General features: G+C 39.4%; 1 protein-coding gene and 1 long non-coding RNA gene across 2 annotated transcripts; one reads left to right on the top strand and one right to left on the bottom strand.

Moving 5' to 3' along the window:
* Nucleotides 1–10,228: 10,228 nt before the first annotated feature.
* Nucleotides 10,229–12,703, bottom strand: LOC123704847. The gene is made up of 2 exons (XR_006753198.1): nucleotides 12,215–12,703; nucleotides 10,229–10,633 (listed from the first exon to the last, which is right to left on the bottom strand). It is a non-coding gene; the product is annotated as an uncharacterized LOC123704847 (long non-coding RNA).
* A 1,835-nt stretch (nucleotides 12,704–14,538) lies between these two features.
* LOC123704868 lies at nucleotides 14,539–15,345 on the top strand. Its single transcript, XM_045653361.1, has one exon. It carries the CDS (start codon nucleotides 14,539–14,541, stop codon nucleotides 15,343–15,345), a length of 807 nt encoding a protein of 268 aa, XP_045509317.1.
* Nucleotides 15,346–23,736: the final 8,391 nt, after the last annotated feature.

Raw genomic sequence — 23,736 nt, 5'->3', positions numbered from 1 at the left:
TCCTACGATTTTATTATATGTATAGATTACAATTAATAAAGAAGATCTTAATGAATTAGTGAATGCTTTTAAAATAAAAATGGATATTGATGATATAAAAATGGCATTAAAATGTAGAAAAGATGGAAAAAGTGTTGTGATATGAAAAATAATTAAAAGTAAAATGGCAGGGTTATGGGGGGAGGTAGGCCCTGTATTTACTGAGACAATGTGTAAAAAGAGATGCCCATATTTTTACAAAACGATGTTGCTTTTATTTGAAAGGATGTTGCCAATATTTAAAAAGAGCTGCCTATAACGATGTTGCAAGTATTTCAAAGTTGCTTTAATTTTAAAGATTACCGTTATGAATAAGCCCCCACTACTTTCCTTTTTTCCTATTCACTCTCCTCAAAATATTTCTCTATTTTACTCATAATTTCCACATTTAAATTATTTTTTATCAGCTTTTCTTTAATTCTATGAAATTCCTTTAAATTTAATTTGTTTTTATCACAAAAATCTTGTTCCTTTTTACTTAAAACTTTCTTAAGCCTTTTTTTACTGTTCATTTCTATTTTATCTTCTTCTTTTAATATTTTTTTTAAATATTTTTCAATGTAAATGCCTTCTAAAAATCTATTGTAATCTTCTATTTTAATAAGTGGAAGTAATTGTTTATATTCTTCTGTGTCTATAAATTTATTATTATGTTTATCTTTAATTAAAACTCCTTTTAAATCTATTAAATTCCTTTCTAATATTAAATACATTCTATTTTCTCTAATTTTAATAATATCCCAATAACAATCAATAACTGCCTTTTTAAATTTAATCACATCTTCATTTTCATTCTCTTGAATATCTATATCTTTTAAATTCTCTTCTTCATCATTATAAAGATCTACATCTAAATCTCTTCTGCCTGGCACGATTCTGTACGGGCCTTTCCAGATGGGAGACAGTGCTTTACGTAACCTATGATGATGTTTGATATATACCATATCCCCGACATTATAAGACACTACTCGCGAATGCTTATCATAATACTGTTTCGATCTTTCTTTACTTCTAAGGATATTTTCACAAGCTAAGTTTCGAGATATAGAAAATTTATGCTTAAGTGTTTTAATATAGTCAGGATAAGTAAAGTCAGGTGAAATATCATAAATTGAACTTGGAATATGGAAGAAAAGAGATGTTTAATCTTAAAAAGGGAAACAACATTTTTATAAACTTCAGCGATAAAATGGACACCTTGATCAGACAAAAGCGTCTTAGGAATACCGAAATGAGAGATAAACTGAATAAGACATTGAGATGTTTGTTCTGCCGTAGAATTCTTTATAGGATACGCCATAGAATACTTAGTTAAATCGTCTTGAAAAGTGACAATGTAGCGATAATTCTCAGGACCAGATTCTGGTAATGGACCAACGATGTCAGTCGCAATTCTCTGAAGAGGCTCATGGGAAGTAGAAGTTATTTCCATGGGAGCACGATTAATAGCACGTAACGCTTTGTTTTGTTGACATTGAGGGCAATTTCTAACATAAGACTCGATTTCGGATCTCATATTTTTCCAGTAATATAGTTCTTTCAATTTACTATACATGCGTGCAAAACCAGAATGTCCGCCTACAGGTGAGTCATGATTGTCTTTTAGGATAGTTGGGACTTCAGTAGGGGTAGGATAGATCATTTTGTTATGATAAATATTAATCTTAATTCCAGTTTGATTAAAAACGTAAATAATCATCTCATAAATTAATGGAAATCTTAGTTTGTTAAAAGGATTTGAGAAATCAGATATAGAAATTTCTTTTACATTAGGATGATATATAACTAATTGTTTACGTAATTCTTTTAAGACTAAAAATATATCTTTATAAGATGCAGATTCAAAATGATGGACCTTTGTAAAAAGATGCAAGTAAATCTTGTTATTAACTGTTGAAATTTTGATTTCTTCAGTTCCTTTCCTGATAGTATAAAGGACTGTTTGTCATCTAATAATTCTAAGATATCATTGCAATAAGGATTTGAGTCATCTAGATCGATTGATGTTGGATAAGCTATAACTGAACAAGTTGTCTTTAAAAGATTTTCATTATGTTCAACAACTTCGGTATCATACATTGTGGGACTAGAACGGTTTCTAATAAAGGATTCATAGGATAGGTTGGTGATAAGTCTTGTACCGTCAGTGTCGTTGATATCGTTAATAGCGTTGATAGGCGGTCGAGATAAGGCATCAGCGTTGGAATTTACTCTACCAGGTTTGTAAATAATTTCGTAATCATATTCTTCTAACTTTAATCTCCAGCGCACCAGTTTACTGCTGGGATCTTTGCAATTAAAAAGCCAGACTAATGGGCGATGGTCGGTGACAATTTTAAATTTCCGACCGTAAAGATAGGGTCTGAAGGTTTTAACACCAAAAAGAATTCCTAATAATAATAATAATAAGGGCGTAGGGATGTGACGACCCCATCGCCCACGGTTGGAATATCTATTGTCTACGTGACAATAGATATTCCACCCGTGCAATCAGTCAACCCGCAGGACACCTTGTGGCGGGGTGTCGGGGAGTAGCGACCCCGCGGGAACCGAGCGCTCCCGGGGGAGGCCCCTGTCTTTATCTCCGGCTTGCCTTCACCGGCCGGTCGGAGTGAAGCCTGACGAGGACAGGACCCCCACCTCTGGCTTGCCTTAACCGGCCGGCCAGAGTGGAGTCGCGAGAGCTTTTAGCTCGAAGGGTGGATGCGAATCGTAAGTGGCGAGTGGGCACGTGATGCTGGACCCTCAGGGAGCGCGTGATCGGAGTTTTAAGTCCAGGGACGCCTCTCCACCCTTAGCTGCTCACAATATGTTGCCCCCTTGTCGCACTATTGCAGCGACTTATTTCGGGGGCCCGTACAGTGAGAGGGCGAGTCACCACCTGCCAACAATTTTTTGCTATATTTTAGTAGAAAGGCAGGTGCCATAGTCTTCCATAGTCCTAAATTCCGGTCCATTAACATCCCTTTCCATAGCCCAGTTTATTTTGTTTCCTTATCTTGCAATAGTCCTACATCGGCCGCGGACTGCCCAGGGCTGTATCTCTATAGTGCAGTCATGGGCAGGCTGCGGCTGGTGTCCCACAACACAGTAAAGTTCTCGAAAGGGCCTCTGCGTGTTGGATCCGTGTCCCCACGTAAGCCTTCCAAAGGACCGGGTACCTTCCTTATGATGGTACCCGTGTATTATGGAATTGAGATACATAATAATAATAAAAACATTTATTGACAATAAAACACACCACACAGATACAAAAAATAAACATAATTAAAAAAGAAAACAAAAAAAACCAATAGAACTTAAAAACTAATAAAACTTACTTAAAACAAGCAAACTACAGCAAACTACTACTACTTGAACGAGCAAAATAGGTATGAACAGTTGCTTTGCATTTGAGAACCGAATCTGCCGCCTGGGTGTTATTGTCCTGAATTTCCTAGTCTTGGAGGGTAGCGGGATCCGAAGAAACGGTTCACCGCTGGCCGACCGCAGGTTGTAGGGGGCCCAAGTAACGAATTAGCCACTCGTGAAAGGCTGCCCCGCCGCCTGTGCATAATCCTGGATTGGCTCCAACGTGCCGATTGGCGATCGGATGAGAGGACCCGTTGGCGAAATACAGGGGGTTTCGGGCGTCCCCGCAGTCTCCAGGCTAGGATTATTATTTTTGGGCGTTGGCATGCAGGCGATAGGTGGTTTCATATGCATTGCCTCGTTCAACTTCTATTTTGCTCCCCGTCTAATCACTCTCCAAACAAAAAACAAATATGAAAAAGTTGCACAAAGGAATACGGTATTCACAGCGGCTGCACTTCCTCTCTCTTCAAGTGCACCTCTCCAATATCCGAGGCTTGCACTCTAATCTCACACCGGTCCACCATCATCTTGAGACCGAAAAGCCGCACCTATTATTCCTTACAGAGACGCAAATCCGATGTCCTGATGACACGTCATATCTCGGGTACCCTGGTTACATGCTTGAACACAATTTCCAGCCGAAAGCTGGTACCTGTGTATATATTCGTGATGACATCTGCACTCTGCGACTCCGTGACCTTGAAGAGCCCAGTTTCTCTGTGTTGTGGATCATGGCTGATACAGGTTTTGACAAAATAGTTTATGCTTGTGTATACCGTTCGCACAAAGGTGATCAGGAGACTACAAGGCTATTTAATTATCTCAGTGAAGTGGCTGATGTGGTACAAGCTAGATATCCGAGCGCTGAACTTGTCTTTCTGGGGGATTTTAATGCCTGTCATGCAGAATGGTTATTCCCGTTCCAAAAGACGGACCATGCTGGGAAAGAGGCCTTTAATTTAGCGACTTCTTTAAACCTTTCTCAGTTGGTAGACGTTGCAACTCGTGTTCCAGACATTGACGGCCACACTGCCAACTGTCTCGACCTTATGATGACCTCTGAGCCAGACCGTCACGTGATCTCAGTTTCCGCTCCACTTGGGACATCTGATCACTGTCTGGTGAAGTCTGTGTCATCATACACCCCTCCAGATCCTTCGTTGAAGGGAACAAGGAGAGTATGGCGATACAAAACCGCGGACTGGGACGAAATGCGGCACTTTTTTGCATCCTATCCTTGGCGGGAATTGTGCTTCTCTACCGCAGACCCATCGAGCTGTGCGGATAAAGTTGTTGGTGTGATTCAACAGGCTATGGAATATTTTATACCTTTTTCTGACATTCGCATCAACGACAAAGCTAGACCTTGGTTCAATGTACAATGTAAAGCTGCATTGGCTAATAAGCAAGCTGCTTTCCAAGCCTGGGTCGACGCTCGAATCCGTAAAGCTCATGATATTCGTGAGAAAAAGAAAGCCTTCAACAAAGCTTCCAAAACCTGCAAGAAAATTCAAAGGAGAGCTCGTTTTGCCCATGTGCGGAGTATCGGAAGTAAGCTTGCTTCTTACCCCGCAGGAAGCAAAGCTTTTTGGTCCTTAGCCAAAGCGGTCGAGTCCAACTTTTGCCGTCCCACTCTACCACCGTTGCTGAGACCCGATGGTTCACTGGCCCATAGTGCGAGGGATAAGGCAGATGTATTTGCCCTACTGTTTGCCAATAATTCTCGTCTGGATCCTCCTAAAAATATTGCTCCACCCACTATTCAACACCGTGGCGTTCATATGCCTAACATCCGCATTACGAACAAGGAAGTCCTTAAAACGCTTCGCAACCTCGACGAGAATAAAGCCAATGGACCGGATGGAATACCAGCTGTTGTCTTGAAAACTTGTGCTCCTGAACTTTCCCCTATCCTAACACGTTTGTTTCGCCTCTCGTTGAAGACTGGAGTTGTCCCTAAAACTTGGAAGCTTGCCAACGTTCAACCCGTTCCAAAGAAGGGCAGTCGGTCAGACCCTACTAACTATCGTCCGATTTCAATAACCTCCATACTCTGTAAGACTATGGAGCGTATATTGAACAATCGGCTCCTCATGCACCTAGAAGCCAACGACCTTTTGAATGACCACCAGTACGGTTTTAGGCGTAATAGATCTACTGGCGACCTCTTAGTGCATGTGACACATCTTGTAGGAGAAGCCGTTGAGGAATTCGGAGAGGCCCTTGCAGTCTCTTTGGATATCTCAAAGGCTTTCGATAGGGTCTGGCACGACAGTCTTCTAAGCAAGCTCCCATCTTATGGAATTCCAAGAGACCTTTGCACTTGGATTGCTGACTTTCTGCGGGACAGGTCCATACGAGTTGTTGTCGATGGTTGCTCGTCAGAGCCAATGCCGATCAATGCCGGCGTTCCGCAGGGGTCCGTTCTTTCGGCAACACTGTTTCTTCTGCACATAGACGACATGATTGCTCCGAATATGTTTAGTTATGCAGATGACAGCACTATTGTCGAAAGATACAAGTCCAGTGCCCGCACTTCAAAGGTTGAGACCGAATCTCTTCGGGAGGACATGGTTGTTCGCTTGAACCTCACTCTTCAGGCTGTGTCCGATTGGGGCGATGCCAATCTTGTAGGGTTTAACGCATCCAAAACTCAAGCGTGTCTGTTTTCCGCAAAACGGAGTTCTATAACATCCACTCCGATCTTCCGAGATGTGCCTCTAGCAATAGCCGACTGTCTAGAGTTGCTTGGTGTCACTTTATCTTCTACACTCAACTTCGGTCAGTTTATTGAATCCAAGGCCCATCTGGCCGCCAAAAAGCTCGGTATTCTGAACAAGGTCAAGCAATACTTCACACCGGGACAGCTTCTTAATCTTTACCAAGCTCAAGTCCGTTCGTGTGTGGAGTATTGTAGTCACTTGTGGGCAGGCGCGGCTAGATGCCACCTTGGGGCTGTGGATTCAATAGAAAGACGTGCCAAACGTATTATTAACAACTCCCCCTTAGTTGATGCTCGACTCTTGAGTCTTGAGCACCGTCGTGAGGTGGCATGTCTTTCGGTGTTCTACAGGTTGCACTTCGGCGAGTGTGCGCTAGGTTTACACAACTTAATTCCTTCATCTCCATTCCTCAATCGTACTTCGAGGCGTGCTGAGGGGTTTCATCCTTTCGTTGTGGATATCCCTAACATTCGAACTCGCCGCTTCGAGTCTTCTTTCATAGTTAAAACAGCCAAGCAATGGAATTCACTCCCTACCACTATTTTTCCTGAGCAATACAACCTGGACCTCTTCAAAGCTAGGGTGAATAGGCTCCTCCTAGGCAGACGTGCACCCAAGTAGACCACATCGCCGCTTTCCATCAGGTGGGATTGTGGTCAAACGTCTGCCTTTCGATTATAAAAAAAAAAAAAAAAAAAAAAAAAAAAACAAAACAAATAAAATAATATAAAAAACCTTATAACTAAACTTAAAAAATGTAACTAAAAACAACAACAAAGAACTGTGTGGTAAATGTCCATTATCAAAAGGGACTACTCAGTTAGAAGCTGTAGTGCCCCATAGGAACACTAACAGCACTGATTTTCAGGAGCCCCTATCGATTGCGACGATTGGAGTTACAGCTTATACCTACGTACTTTGCATTGTAGCAACAGCCTAACAGTTCTTTCTCAGTTGTACTGTAATTACCTTCGGCTTTATTAAGTGTTCTAGAGGCATACGCGATTGGGAGATCTTTACCAATATCACCTTGAGATAAGATTGCGCCTAATGCATAATTAGAAGCATCTGTGGTGAGTATAAAATCTTTAGAAAAATCAGGATATTGGAGAATGGGAGCATTAGTCAACATGGATTTAAGGGATTCAAATGCTTGAGTTTGGGATTGAGACCAATTGAATTCAACATCTTTTCGAAGTAAGGAAGTAAGTGGCTTTGTGATTTTGGAAAAGTCTTTAATAAACTTTCGATAATAGCCTACAAGGCCGAGAAAGGATTTTATATCTTTAGGATTTTTAGGAATAGGATATGAGATAACAGCTTTTACTTTATCGGGATTAGGAGATACACCTTTATCAGTAATAGTTTGACCGAGATAAGCGACTTCACGACGAAGAAATTCGCACTTATCTGGTTGCAACTTTAGATTATGTTCTCTAAGTGCTTCGAATATGAGTCGGAGTTTGTGGATATGGGAAGACAGATCGTGGCTATAAATTATGACGTCATCTAAATAAATAAAGCAGTGGAGACCTTGAAGACCAGAGAGGACTTGGTTCATTAACCTTTGGAATGTAGCGGGAGCATTTTTCAAACCAAATGGCATTCTTGTGTATTCAAAGTGACCATTGGGAACTGAAAAGGCTGTTTTTGCAGCGTCGCTATCACTCATACATATCTGGTGGAATCCAGATGCTAAGTCCAGGGTACTGAAGTATTTGCTATGTCCTAATTGGTCAAGAATATCAGTTATATTAGGAATAGGATAGGCGTCACCGATTGTAATGTCATTGAGTTTCCTGTAATCAATTACGATGCGCCATTTCTTTTGGCCAGAAGCATCTTGCTTCTTAGGAACTACCCAGATGGGTGAAGACCAGGGAGAATTAGAAGGCCTAATGAATTTTTGATTAAGCATTTTGTTAATTTGATTATTGACTTCCTCTTTGTGGCATTCAGGGTATCTATATGTTTTTACATGAATGAGTTGAGAGCTAGTAGTTTTGATCTCATGTATAAGAGTATTTGTACAAGTTAAAGCATCACCTTCAAGATGAAATAGATCAGAAAACTCGGTACACAAATCAAAAAGAGCTCGAGTTTCCTCAGGATTAAGATGTGATGATCATATTTGTTCATGCACCCTACTTACTCTCTCTAAAGATGTTTCAGAAACTATATTCGTATTTGAAATTTGGAATTGATCAAGTAAATCACAGGGATTCAACTCAACTGAAATAGACTTAATTATAACGTCAGAGCTAGTAGTATTCAAAACAGACACATTAACGTGGTTATTACTTTTAAGTGAAACAAGACAACCGGAAATAAAAATTCCATTTTGAATTTCAGTTTTTTCTACGAAACCAGTGGTGACCTTAGGGTTTGTGACATTACACTCAATAATCATTTCGGATCGAGCCGGAACAGTGTATTCAGGTTTGGTAAAGTGGAGAGGAATTGAGTAGTTATCTATCTTCAGGATATTGGTCTCATAATCGATCTTAGCATTTTTAGACTTAAGAAAATCATTGCCAATGATTCCATCAAAATTAATATCAATAGAATCGGGAATTAAATTAAAATCAGTGATGATAGAATCTGGGAATTTAAAATCAAATTTAATTTGACCAAGACTTTCAGTGTACTCAGATTGTTTACCGATACCTTTGAATTTTATAACTTTAGGTATCAATTCTGGTTCATATTGCAAAGATGATTTTTTCAAAAGTGAAATAGCTGCACCAGAATCAACAAGAAGTACTAAAGGCTTGTCTGAGTATGAGGATTTAACATAAACATGAGGTTAGTGAATTTTACTATTATAATTAATTTCATAAATAGTTTCAAAAGATTCTGAATTGGCATTGTTCTGAGTTACTCTATTTGGAAAATTAATAGTAGAATTGCAAGCTGTCTAAACTGAATTATTAGACCGATAACCTTTCGATATAGGAGGATTAGGAAATGTAGAATAGGTAGATTTAGTACGGGACTTTTTCGTGTTAAATGATTTAGGAGTTACATTTGACTTAGGAGATTGAATTGATATACGTGATTGAGTCGACTTACGAGATTGAATAGATACACGCGATTGAGTCGATTTACGAGATTTAGTAGATATAGGAGATTGAGACGATTGAGTCGATATGGGAGATTGAGACGATTGAGTCGATATAGTAGATTGAGGCGATTGAGCCGATATAGGAGATTGAGACGATTGAGTCGATATAGTAGATTGAGGCGATTGAGCCGATATAGGAGATTGAGACGATTGAGTCGATATAGTAGATTGAGACGATTGAGCCGATATAGTAGATTGAGACGATTGAGCCGATATAGTAGATTGAGACGATTGAGCCGATATAGTAGATTGAGACGATTGAGTCGATATAGGAGATTGAGGCGATTGAGCCGATATAGTAGATTGAGACGATTGAGTCGATATAGTAGATTGAGACGATTGAGTCGATATAGGAGATTGAGACGATTGAGCCGGTATAGTAGATTGAGACGATTGAGCCGATATAGTAAATTGAGACGATGTAGGAGATCGAGCCGATATAGTATAAGATAGGTCATAAGTCACGTCGGTTTGAGTCGATGATTCCGTACGACGCGGAAACGGAATCCTTCTTAGTTTAAAAACGAGTCATTGCTATTCTGCCGTGATAACTAAGAATGCAGTAATCGCAAAATGGCGGTTTTGAGATAAACGCGCGAAAGACATTTTTACATATTTGAGGAAGATGTTTATATTTTATAGACCTTGAAATCTATCAATAAAATGGGAAAAAATACAAGCTTTACAAAGATCTTCTATTTCATAAATTAGTATATCCATTAATAATGCGTATTATTGCGTTTAGGTTTAGCATCAGGCCATGTGAAAATCACAGGACACTAAGTCTAAATACAGTACTTGCGCTCATTACTGCATTATGTTCTAGCGCATGTTAATTACTGCGTTATTGTTTAGTATTTAATACAGGTTTTTAATGACCGGGGCTAAGAAGATGTATACATATTAATATCTTCTCACTTTTACACAGATTTAAAAAAATGCTCTAGGGTTGAAACCTACTGCGGGGATATCAAAATAAAACAATTTGTAGAAGAAAATTTAGTTTAATTAAGACAACATTTATTTTAACATCAGTTAAACTGACATGTATATATTTATTTAATAGTAGGAACAATATATATACTTTTCGGACTCTATATTTATTATTTACGGCATGACTGGAATCAGTTGTAGGTGTTTCATGATATAAATTGTTATCTTGGGGCCTTTTGTAGAATGGTTCTTCTATTCCAAATGTCATCTGTTAGCGATATATCCATCAAAGAACTTGGGAAGGTTTCATCACATAACAGACTAAATGATTCATCTTTCTGATTTGAATTTAATTCTGTAGAAGTAGAAGGTTCTGTTTGACGATCCAGCTTACCCAGCACCATGTCTAACATGCTTCTTCCGCGGGAATTTTTGGCAGACATTATGAAGAGAAAATGTTCTGAAATAAATCTAGGTACATTGATTAAGTAGGAAATATTTATAGTAATAATAAAATTTAAGCTATATATCATCATCACACTTAGAAGCTGAGCAATAAGCAAAAACGCGTTAGAATCCGCGGGCGCCACATAAATATTCTTAATTCTTATACGTACAATCTACTCTTCTATTCTATTACAGTCAGCGTGAAAATGATCTGAAGAACAAAAATTCAATTTTATCTTAGCACTCATACTTTAGAGTCTAAAGTTTAGACTCACACTATTCAAATTTTTCTTAGCATTCAAAGTACCAAAAACATCTTAGCGTACGCTGTTTTTGGTACGTTGAATGCTAAGAACAATTTGAATAGTGTGAGTGCTAAGAAAAAATTGAATTTTTGTATTTCAGATCATTTTGACCACTTCGTACGCTCAGATTTTTCTGATGCTGGCTGTACCTACATATTACGATTTTAATATTTCTGTCAGATAGGTAACTTTATGTATCTTTTAGGTATACGAGTATGCAAACAAAGTTATTGAAAACCTACAGAGTACAGTACTCCCAAACTGATAACATAGAAAAATTCGTCACTGTTCGGCAACTGTCATATTACCCGAGCCTCCGAAGATGATATGTTTAAAGTGGTTAAATGTATTTTCTTTATGCATAGTTTATTAGAATTATGAGTTTTATTGTGATTTTATGGAAAAATAGATAAGTAACGAAATTTGTTTCGATAATTCAATGTAAGTTAATAGCGAGGATAAGCCACACAATTGCGAATATATATTTTTTGTATTGATTTACTCAGAAAATTATATACTTAGAACTATTAAAGTGTCTTACTGAAGCTGGCGTCATGATGGATGTATGGAAGGTTAATATAAGACAAAGTTTATATTTGAAAACATGATTTTCAAACACTGCTTTATATTTAAATTGCAGAAATCTAATCATTATAATCTCAGTCCAAAGGATTTACAGAATCAGGGGTTATCTCTATTTCTTGTATATTATATCGTAGAATGATCAGAGCTTTCATTATGCTCTTATTCATTTTCACTTTCCCCACTGCTATCTGCTACCTGTGTAAATAATCATTTTATCGGACAATTCAACTTTGAAACAAAACTAAGAAGGGTATGTAACAGCAGCTCTATATGATTCCATCACCACCAATATATAAAGACGATTGACGGATTTTTTAATTTTTGGACTGACAGGCTACCGTCACCTATCGCCTGAACTGTTTTCGATTGTGTATGACTCTGAATTGACTCCTATGTCTTTCAAACAAGGTGCAAGATGCAAGTGCATTGTTTGGAGCACTTACGATTCAATGATTCGGGGTGATTCGGGTATTCCTGGAAATACGATAATTAGCGAAGATCTGCATGCGCATTATTAATTTTGGAGTACTGTACCTACATATTTATACCTAGTAAGATGCATTTGTAGTCCTGTATTTTAGGTTATAAAAAACTAAAATCTGACTTGTCACGTCAGATGATAGCTTTTTTATTTCAAGGTCATAATGCTATGTAATACATAATACAATATATATAAAGATAGACTTTAATTTATAACAACTCACCAAAATTTCGTTCCTTAAAAAACAAACAGCGCGCCGGAGCAGCACACGTGCCGCACGTCTCACTTCACCGAACGACGACGACGCACAGATTTGCTTCAACAAAACGCAGCACTGTATCGTACGGTTACGATCTCGCGAACTTTTACTACACACAAATGCAGTAATGTGGAGAACTGCGTTTTGACGTAGCAATTGGTCTACAGACACTAGAATAAAATGTTACAGTAATGGCTATTACTGCACTTTGTTTTAGGGTATATTAACAATTACTGCATTATTTTTTAGCACATGTTTAATACGGCGCTTTTTCTTATCATTGATATAGTTTTCATGTAAGTACTGCAAAAATCGGTAGCTAAAAAACATACTTCCGGGTACTTTTTTTATGAAATTATTTTTTTTTTATGTTAATAAACCCCTTGGGATCCCATTTCTTGCAAAAAGTAAAAATCCCAAAAATGTCGATTACTGCATTCTTTGTTATCAGGGCAGTATTATTACTATCTTCACAAATCTCATTAACTTTATGTTCAGAGTGATTTTGTCGCCGAGAATTATTATATTGGCGCATACGACATTCCGTAATATTATGGCCTGCATGTTTGCAATATTTGCAAATTTGAGAATTGGAAAATGGTACAGTAGCGTTTGAGCTATTATTTGCATCATGCGAAACTGTATGAATATTACGTTTGAATTGACGATTGAGGAAACAGGACCTTTCTGTGTGACCTAATTTCCCACAGGAACTACATTTGGGCCTCTGTTCAGTAGTCTTTGATGACTGAACGTAATTGTGCAATTTTTCTTCTTGCACCGCGAGATTTATAGCATCGCATAATGTCGTAGGGTTACGACATCGAACAATTGTGGATATATAGGACGGCAACCCTAACAAAAAGGTATGTAAAGCAAGGTCTTCCGTGCTAGCTATGCGCCCTTTTAATTCGTCTGGATTTTTAGTTGAATGCGCGATATCAGTCTGTAGTCGAGTAAGGAATGTCTCCAGTCGTAAGCTATATTGCGAAACAGTTTCAGTTTGTTTTTGTTTGCAATTCTGAAGGTCTAACAAAAGGTGATCTCTATGTTTAGTCTCACCGAAAGTAGCCTTTAAAAATATTTTTAAGTCCTGCCAACTATCGAAAATTTTCAGTGAACACGCTAATTCGGCTTTACCTTCTAATTGCGATATAATAAAACGATATAGTATGTCTTTCTGTCTACTGGATGCAAGGTTTATCGCGCTTTCGCAATTCTTAATAAAAGACGATAATTTTTGCCTATCGCCGTCGAAAGGTTTTATAAATTTAAGTAAGACATTAAGCGGAATATTTTCGATTTCAGAAATAGTAGAACATTCGGACTTAACCTCGCTCTTAGACATCTTTAATAATGATAAAATATATTATAACGTAATAAAATAAATGGCAATAAAAAGTAACGAAACACTCACAGGAATGCGGCGATGACGACACGCAGCGACATATTATGACACCCTATTGTGTCGGCGGCGCGATGTATTCTTGTTACCGGGTTTCGTAATACACCGGTATAATAGCCTTTGTGACTCGATGGCGAGCTATGAGGCTTGATGATGGTTGGCTGGCTAGCTGGCTGGCTAGCTGGCTAGCTGGCTGGTTGGCTGGCTGGTTCGGTGGCTGGCTGGCTCGGTGGCTGGCTGGCTGACTCGGTGCCTGATAGTGAATCAGACACAGTGGAGTCCTGGCAGCGACGGCAGCAGCTGGTAGCGGCGGAGGTACAGGTGCCGGGCAGTGAACCCTCGGCACAGGGAGAATCCTTCTTCAATTGGCAGCGGGCGGTACTAGTACCCTCGTGAAGGGCGTCGTAGTGGGCCCACCGTGTGAATCAGGTCGACCTTGTCAGGGTATGGGCGACCAAGGGATGAAAAATCCCCTTTACTTCTGACACCAATGTTAGTTTGTGGTGTATTTGTGTTTAAAAAAAACACAAAGTTAGTAAAAATTATTTATTTTCACAACACAACTTTTATACACACACAATATAATATATATTTCACTTTACGATTCACAATATAGAACTTAATGAATTCTATAATATAGAAAAAGGATTCGTCCCCTGCACCCCGCGCGGTTACTGGTACTGGTGCTCCTCTCAGGCTAAGCCGGTGAAACCGTAGCTTAGGTGGTTATGCGACCATTAAGAGAGAAGCCCCTAAACTAAGAAATCAACGCGTTATATACATACAATATTGCTGATACCGCGATATAGGCCGGTGGGGTTTATAGCCCAAGTCAGCAATATTGGACAATGTAACACAATGGACAATGTAACAATGTAACACAATGGACAATGTAACAGACCTCGACGAAGTGGCTGCCATAGTCATGACACAAGCGGAAGGTTCACCTCCGATTCGCGCACATATGAAGGGGCACGGATGCGTGGCTGTTAGGCTCATCGACACGGTTGTTATCGCAACATACTTCTCGCCGAATAAAACTCTTCCTGAGTTTGAAGCGTTTTTGGGAGAAGTGGGCTCCCTGATTGAATGGGGTCGCCCAAACAAAATCATCGTTGCTGGAGATCTGAATGCTAAATCTGTGGCTTGGGGTTCTTCAGCTTCAGATGCCCGTGGAGATGTCCTCGTGGAATGGCTCGCGACTCAAAACCTGGTTTCACTCAATCAAGGCTCCGAAAACACATGTGTGCGCATGCAGGGCGGCTCAGTGGTGGACGTGTCTTTCGCGAGCCCCTCTCTTGCCTGTCGTGTCCAAGGTTGGCGGGTCCTGTCGGAGGTCGAGACCTTATCTGATCATAAATATATCAGATTCGAGGTTCTCCCTACGACAGGTACTACGAGGAATACAAACCTCGATACCTCCTCGACTATCGAGACCAATCCGAGGTGGTCCCTTAAGAGCCTGGATGGACATTTGTTGGAGCTAGCGTCCTTAATCAGGGCGTGGTGTCCGAAGCCCGATACCATAAACGTGGATGCCGAGTCGGAATGGTTTGCCGAGACAATGACGCAGATCTCGGATGCCGCGATGTCAAGACTGAGAAAATTTCTCCCACAGAATAAAGTCGATGGAACATGCGCGGCTCCGATCAGCCTGTGTGACCACCAGACGCCGATATACCAAATATAGGCGAAGGAGGGGACGCGTTGATTATTCCACTGCGGAGGAGGCTGAACGATACAGCAATTACCAGAACGCCAAAAAGGCTCTCAGAGATGCCATCGCGGTTGCGAAGGAAAGAGCCTGGGCTGAATTGCTTGACACGCTGAACCTGGATCCCTGGGGACGCCCGTACAGACTAGTAATGAATAAGTTGCGTCCTTGGGCACCACCGCTAACAGCCACATTGGAGCCAGCGCTGCTTCAAAGGGTAGTGACAACTCTATTTCCAGGTTGTAGTCTTAATGCAACCGACCTTGCGAGCCGAGTCGGAAGCATCGAACAGGAAGAGTTGACCTGTGATGAACCTTTTTCAGACGTGTCCCTTGCCGAATTGAAGGCCGCGGTAGACCGTCTGAAAAGGAAGACTACCACACCGGGCCCAGATGGCGTGCACGGTAAAGTGTGGTCCCTTGCCCTGCCGCATGGACTTGACCAGCGTTTCTGTAATTTACTAACAGAGTGCTTTAAGAGCGGGAAGTTTCCGGAGCGTTGGAAGATTGGGCGCCTAGTTCTGCTAAAAAAGAGCGGCAAACCAGCAGACTCACCATTAGCATATAGGCCGATCGTCCTCCTCGACGAAGCGGGTAAGCTCTTTGAGCGCATCATCTCGAGCCGCATTCAGACCCACCTGACAGGAATAGGACCAGACCTTCAGGATGCGCAATTTGGTTTTAGGCGGGGACGCTCCACAGTGGATGCCATAGCTCGCCTTCGTGACATCTGTGAAGGATGCGTCTCCCAAGGCGGGGTTGCATTGGCAGTATCGTTAGATATTTCCAATGCATTTAATACCCTGCCTTGGGACAAAATTTTAGACGGCCTCGCCCGACACCAGCTACCGTTGTATCTCCGCCGTATTGTCCACTCATATCTCTGCGGGCGCAAAATTGCCTTCCCAAGGCAAAATGGTTGGGGTAGCCACGGCGTTGCATGCGGTGTTCCACAGGGCTCCGTACTGGGGCCTCTTCTGTGGAACATCGGGTACAACCACGTGCTGCGAGGAGGGCTGCCGCAAGGAGTTAGCGCCATCTGCTACGCCGATGACACCCTAGTGGTGTTCACGGGTCGGGACTTCAGGGAGGCGCGACTTCGAGCTACAGCAGGAGTGGCACAAGTGGTCGGTCGAATTAAAAGCCTCGGGCTAAAAGTAGCCCTCGATAAATCCGAGGCTATATGCTTCCACGGCCACCGGAGAGCTCCACCACCCGGGGAAGAGATCGTGGTGAGCGGGGTGCCCATCCGGATCGGGCCCAGACTGAAGTATCTCGGTTTGGTGCTCGATCCGCGATGGACATTCCAGGGCCACTTTTCGGCACTGGCCACCAAGCTCAACACCACGGCAGCGGCACTTTGCCGCATTATGCCAAATATTGGAGGGCCGAGCTGGGGGTGTCGCCGACTGTTCGCTGGTGTGGTAAGATCACAAGCGCTGTATGGGTGTCCGATATGGGCGGACAAGCTGTTGACACGTAACACAATCGTGCTGAGGCGGTCCCAACGAGTAGTAGCCATAAGAGTTGCTAGGGCGTATCGCACCGTCTCTTATAATGCGGTTTGTGTCATTGCCGGGACTGCTCCATGGCATCTTGAAGCCGCTGCCCTGGCACAAGTTTATTGGCGAAGAACCGAGGCAAGAGAGAGGGACGAAAACCTGCCCTCTGAAACGCTCCAAGGATGGAAACAGGAAGCTCGCGACGCGGTGTTTCGCCGATGGCGTCGAGAACTAGACTCGACTTGCGTGGGGGCCTGGACTTTGAACGCAATCAGCCCGATGCTCAAGGAATGGGTGGATAGGCGGTGGGGATCGGTCAGCTATCGGCTTGTGCAGGTTCTGTCTGGGCACGGTTGCTTCGGCAGTTACCTGCACAGGATCGGTCGTGAGCCGGCTCCCGCCTGCCATCATTGTAGCAGCCCTCAAGATACGGCTTTGCACACGCTTGCGGAATGCCCAGCATGGACAGATGAACGTAGGTCTCTCGAGAGCCTTCTAGGGACAGACACCCAGCTGACCCTGCGGGCTCTTGTAGAGGCTATGGTCACTGGCGACACTGACCGTGCATGGAAGACCGTCGTCACCTTCTGTGCAACGGTTATGAAAAGAAAGGAGGACGCAGAGAGAGCCCGAGAGAACGACCCAGCGGCGGATCCTCTGCGTCGGCGCAGACCCGGCAGGCGTAGGCGTCTTTATGACCAGCGCCAGCCATAAGACCTTAGAGAAAAAGCGCGGGGGGAGGTTTTCCGTAGGTACGCGCATACTATAGTTATGCTCGTGGCAAGGAAACCGGATCCCCTCGCGACGTAAGGTGGATAGGTCCAGAAATGGAACGACGATATTATTTAATATCGTCGCCCATTGCCACTCCCGGGCCTCGAAGGGCCGCCAAGAAGCGGCAGTCGCCACAGACGGCGGGGGTATAAGGCCTGGCTGTTAACCCCCGCCGATCAAGGCGATAGACGGCTACCGTTGGGTTTTAGTGGGTATGGCTTCGTGCGAGTCCCACATACCCCCTTGGACAGTAAAACTGGCGAGGGGGATGCGTAAAGGCATTTCCCAACGTAAAAAAAAAAAAAAAAAAAAAAAAAAAAACAAAAAAAAAAAAAAAAGATGTGCCGAGTTTGGGCTCGTTTTGTTAGTTATGTTGAGACCTTACCTCCGGACTTGATGGAGTGACCTGCATGTGTACTTCGAAGACTGCTACTGGAACTAATAGACGAGTAGAGCTAGGTGTGCCGAGTTTGGGATCGTTTTGTTAGTAACGTTGAGACCTTACCTCCGGACTTGATGGAGTGACCTGCAGGGGTACTTCGAAGACTGCTACTGGAACTAATAGACGAGTAGAGCTAGGTGTGCTTAGTTTGGGCTTGTTTTGTTAGTTACGTTGAGACCTTACCTCCTGACTTGACGGAGTGACCTGCAGGTGTACTTCGAAGACTGCTACTGGATCTAATAGACGAGTAGAGCTAGGAATGCCGAGTTTGGACTCGTTTTGTTAGTTATGTCGAGACCTTACCTCCGGACTTGATGAAGTGACCTGCAGGTGTACTTCGAAGACTGCTACTGGAACTATTATACGAGTAGAGCTAGGCGTGCCGAGTTTGGGCTCGTTTTGTTAGTTATGTTGAGACCTTACCTCCGGAATTGATGGAGTGATCTGCAGGGGTGTAATGTAGGTATTAGGTATAGGTGTGTACTTATACCTATATATAAATATAATGTGACTCCTATCAGATATCACTAAGGAATTTAGGTCACACGTGTCTTTAAAAACTATAAAGAATATTATATTTAATTATTTTAATTGTTACTGGAATATCATATTATTTCTCCTTAATTAGTAACTAGAGATAGTAATCCGACGCCTGTAATCGGATAGATATTTAGTTTAAGTACCTATTTACATTTTATTATAAAAAGGGGTAATTTCTCTAATAAAAGTCAGTGTATAACCAACCATCATTCGTTTTATTTCTCTCCACGCACACCACACATCACATGGCGACCCTGCCAGTGCGAGCGCGTCGGATAACAGTGTTCTAGAATTACGTTCCTTATTTGGCGCTGAAATCGGAGTTTCATCTTCATACGGAGAGCCGAAGGCTTCATAATAAATTATTATGGAGAATTACACCGAATTGGAGAATTATTTTTATACAAAATAAGTTGGGAAAGAGATTCTACATACGCAGATTGGTAAAGACAAAATGGGCAAGCAGCAATCTAAAGAAGTCGAAAAAGAAGAAGTATTTATAACACAGAGCGGACAGAACAACTACGCACCAAACAACATCGCACCCTGGGAAAAATCAGAAACTATGTTCAATTTGACCGTGGTAATAGCAGTCATTTGTGGAATAATATTGGCGTATTCTGTTTACAAGAAGATGCACAAGCGACTTACAAAGAAGATACAGCGGCAAGCTACGGAAATAGTTTTGAAGTCACGTCGCGCCTCGGTTTAAAGGGATATAAAAAGTAAAACACAACTTGAAAACCCAGTTCAAAAGTGGCAATTAGTGTGTGCAGTGACTCGCAGTATACTTGTAAGTGGCAATTTTTCCTTTCTCTCTAATCTATTTTTATTTAATCACGTTTATCCTTTATGTAGAAATATAATTAAGATATTAGTTAAACTTATGCTTTAAAAAAATAATATACATAAATATATAATAATAAACATAAATGTCTAATATAATATTACAAAAATATTTAAATGATTTGCTAGAAATTAAGCAATATTTAGTTAAGTTTGGAATTAAACGTCTTAAAAGTGAAACAGCATTCGAAAAATACGAAGTAGCTAAACAAATATACAAGGAGTATAAAAACTATATACAAGTGGTAGAAATTAAAGTAGAAGAATTAAGTGTAACATTAGAAATAGATAGTCTTTTTGATAAAATCAAAAATCTTATGACAATCATGTCGACAAAACCAGAATTTGAATTAAAAACGGCAGTTTCTCTGTTGCCCGTAATGGACGACACAGAAAATGTCACTCTGCAGTTAATAGATGCTATTGAATTATATGTGACAATGATTTCAAAAGAAAGTATTACAAATCTTATTCAATTTGTTTGCAAGACACGGTTGTCACGAAACGCGAAATTAAGATTAAAAGATACCTATAGTAGCGTAGAAGAAATGGTTAGTGACATGAAAAAGCACCTCCTAACTACTAAGTCAGAAATCGCTTTGCAGAAAAAACTATTAAATTGTTATCAAGGAAATCGGTCGATAGATAAATTTGGAACAGAGCTCGAGCAACTGTTTGTTAACCTTACCATCTCACAATCAAAAGGAAATTCAGACACGTTCAGTATTCTGAAATCCATAAATGAAAAACAGGCAATACATAAATTCGCCGATGGTCTACGGAATGACAGATTGAAAACTGTTATAGCTGCACGAAATTACAATTCGTTAAAGGACGCTATTCAAGGCGCAAAGGATGAGGAAGTAACGATGACTTCTCCATCATCTGACCAAGTATTCTTTGCAAAAGGAAGACCCTATCATCGGGGACTCCAAGGATCTAGACACTGTGGAAAATCATATTCCTATACTAATTCAAGGTCACCAAAAACACAATTTAAGAATACATTCACCAACTATTCATGTGGTAGGAATCAAGGGAATTTTCAAAGAGGTCGAGGTAAAACAAACGGAAGGAATAAATCAAATACCCGTAGTACTCAACCATATACTCATAAAAACAGAAACCAGCATCAGCAGGTAAATTTGGCCCAAAGTTCGCAAAACGAAGAGGACGAAGATGAGCAAAGCTCGATACCGAAGTGGTTTTTTCGACAATAATGAATTCGTATTAAGTTATAACAACATGAATTCAGTAAAATTTTATATAAATCATAAAAAACTAAATTTTCTATTAGACACTGGAGCATCCTTATCTATAATTAAAGATATTGCTATACAACATACTAAACACAAAGTTACCCAAAAAACAACACAAATTAAGGGCATTGGTGGAAAAATAACCTCAGACAGATATACAAAATTAACATTGAAATGTAAAAATGAAAAATTTGAACATAAATTTCATATATTTAAAACATTACCATTAAACATTGACGGTATACTCGGGCAAGACTTTTTGTCGAGATACAAATCATTACTAAATTTTGAAAACCAAACATTAACGCTTCAAACAGATTCAAAGTATACAACAATACCAATAGACATGTTTTCAACAGAAGATATAAACACAACAAGCATAAAACTGCCACCCAGATGTGAAAAAATAATTAATATAAAAACGAACCATACTAGCAACTGTGTAATAACTTCAAAAGAGGTGTGTGATGGAGTATTCATAGCTAATACTTTGAATAAAGCCAGAAATGGAAAAATATCGATACATATTATGAATACTAGGGAAACAGAAGTAGTTTTACATTGTTTCACACCCGAAATAATACCTTTAGACGAGTTTGAATGCTTTACATTTGAAGAAGTAACAAACAATGGAGAAAGAGTTAAAAGGTTATTCGATTTACTGAAACTAGAAAACATGAACACAGAAGAACAGAAAAGTATTGCAAGTATATGTGCTAAGTTTGCAGATATATTCCACTTGTCGGGTGATCGACTGAACACTTGCAATTTATACGAACAGAAAATACACCTAAAAGAAAATACCAATCCAGTTTACTCTAAACCTTACAGACTACCTCATTCACAGAAAGCGGAAATTAGTAAACAAATACAGGAAATGATAGACAACGATATTATCGAGGAATCAACTTCAGAATGGTCCAGCCCATTACTGATAGTGCCTAAGAAAATAGGAGCAAATGGTGAAAAGAAATGGAGAGTTGTACTAGATTACAGAAAACTAAATGATTGTATCAAAGACGATAAGTTCCCATTGCCAAATATTACCGAAATATTGGACTCTTTATCAGGAGCTATGTATTTTAGTCACTTAGATCTCAATCAGGGCTATTATCAAATGAAATTAGATGCAGAAAGCCGAAAATATACAGCATTTGTAGCTGATAAACATTATCAAATGAAACGTTTACCAATGGGTCTAAAAACAAGCCCTAGCGCATTCAGTAGAGCGATGACAATTGCATTATCAGGATTAAATTATGAAAAATGCATAGTCTACCTGGATGATATTATTGTGATGGGAAGAAATTTAAATCAGCATAATAAAAATCTCATTGATGTATTCTCACGTTTAAGAAAAGTAAATATGAAATTAAACACCGGAAGGAAGTTAGCGCGGAAAGTTTTTTTTTTTTAATTATTAATATCTCAAAAAATTGCTCCTTAAATGCTCCATCAGAATCAGTAATTGCTCCACTTCTATAATTATTAGTTTATTTATAATTAATTTTTTAAAAAATCCAAATACTGAAAACTTGATTTCCCTATAGAATGAAAAATATTCACTTTTCATAAAAAATTTTTTTGCAAAAAAATTGCTCCTTAAATGCTCCATCAGAATCAGTAATTGCTCCACTTCTATAATTATTAGTTTATTTATAATTAATTTTTTAAAAAATCCAAATACTGAAAACTTGATTTCCCTATAGAATGAAAAATATTCACTTTTCATAAAAAATTTTTTTGCAAAAAAATTGCTCCTTAAATGCTCCATCAGAATCAGTAATTGCTCCACTTCTATAATTATTAGTTTATTTATAATTAATTTAAAAAAAAATCCAAATACTGAAAACTTGATTTCCCTATAGAATGAAAAATATTCACTTTTCATAAAAAATTTTTTTGCAAAAAAATTGCTCCTTAAATGCTCCATCAGAATCAGTAATTGCTCCACTTCTATAATTATTAGTTTATTTATAATTAATTTTTTAAAAAATCCAAATACTGAAAACTTGATTTCCCTATAGAATGAAAAATATTCACTTTTCATAAAAAATTTTTTTGCAAAAAAATTGCTCCTTAAATGCTCCATCAGAATCAGTAATTGCTCCACTTCTATAATTATTAGTTTATTTATAATTAATTTTTAAAAAAATCCAAATACTGAAAACTTGATTTCCCTATAGAATGAAAAATATTCACTTTTCATAAAAATTTTTTTTGCAAAAAAATTGCTCCTTAAATGCTCCATCAGAATCAGTAATTGCTCCACTTCTATAATTATTAGTTTATTTATAATTAATTTAAAAAAAAATCCAAATACTGAAAACTTGATTTCCCTATAGAATGAAAAATATTCACTTTTCATAAAAAAAATTTTCCAAAAAAATTGCTCCCGATTTGCTCTATCAATTACAAAAAAAATTATTTAATTTTGATAATTTTTACAATAATTAACTGAAAAACTATGTTTGCATAGTAAACTACTGCGCTGTGACGTCATCAATTATTGTCGTTGCGACGCATAAGGGCCATATTTACATGTATCAGCACTGCAGCGATATGTATAGACCTTAATGTTTATGTTTTCTTATTTATATTATTCACTAGATTTCCGCCCGCGGCTTCGCCCGCGTTTTCAAAGGAAAACCCGCATAGGTAGTTCCCGCTAACGCAAACGATAGCAACTTGACACCGAAAGATGAAACAAACGACTGAAACACAAATTAATTGATAATTACTTGAAGTTTTAATAATACGAATAAACGTACGAGTTTAGGGATGGGTAGGGAAATGTTTATAAAAATACCTATAATAAGAATGATTTAAATAGGTACATAATAATATCTGTTCCTTGAAATTTTGCTAGATGAAAACTCAATAATTAAAATATGGCGCCTAGACATTCTTAGAGTATAATTAATAGCAACATAAGGTAAGTACTAAGTATTAAATAATAATATTATTATTCCCAGCATAAAACTTATTAATGTCATTTTAAGGTA

This window comes from Colias croceus, chromosome W (genome assembly GCF_905220415.1).
Source record: "Colias croceus chromosome W, ilColCroc2.1".
NCBI lineage: Eukaryota > Metazoa > Arthropoda > Insecta > Lepidoptera > Pieridae > Colias > Colias croceus.
Note: the sequence above shows the minus strand (reverse complement) of the source record. Positions and strands in the feature narration are given on the sequence as shown.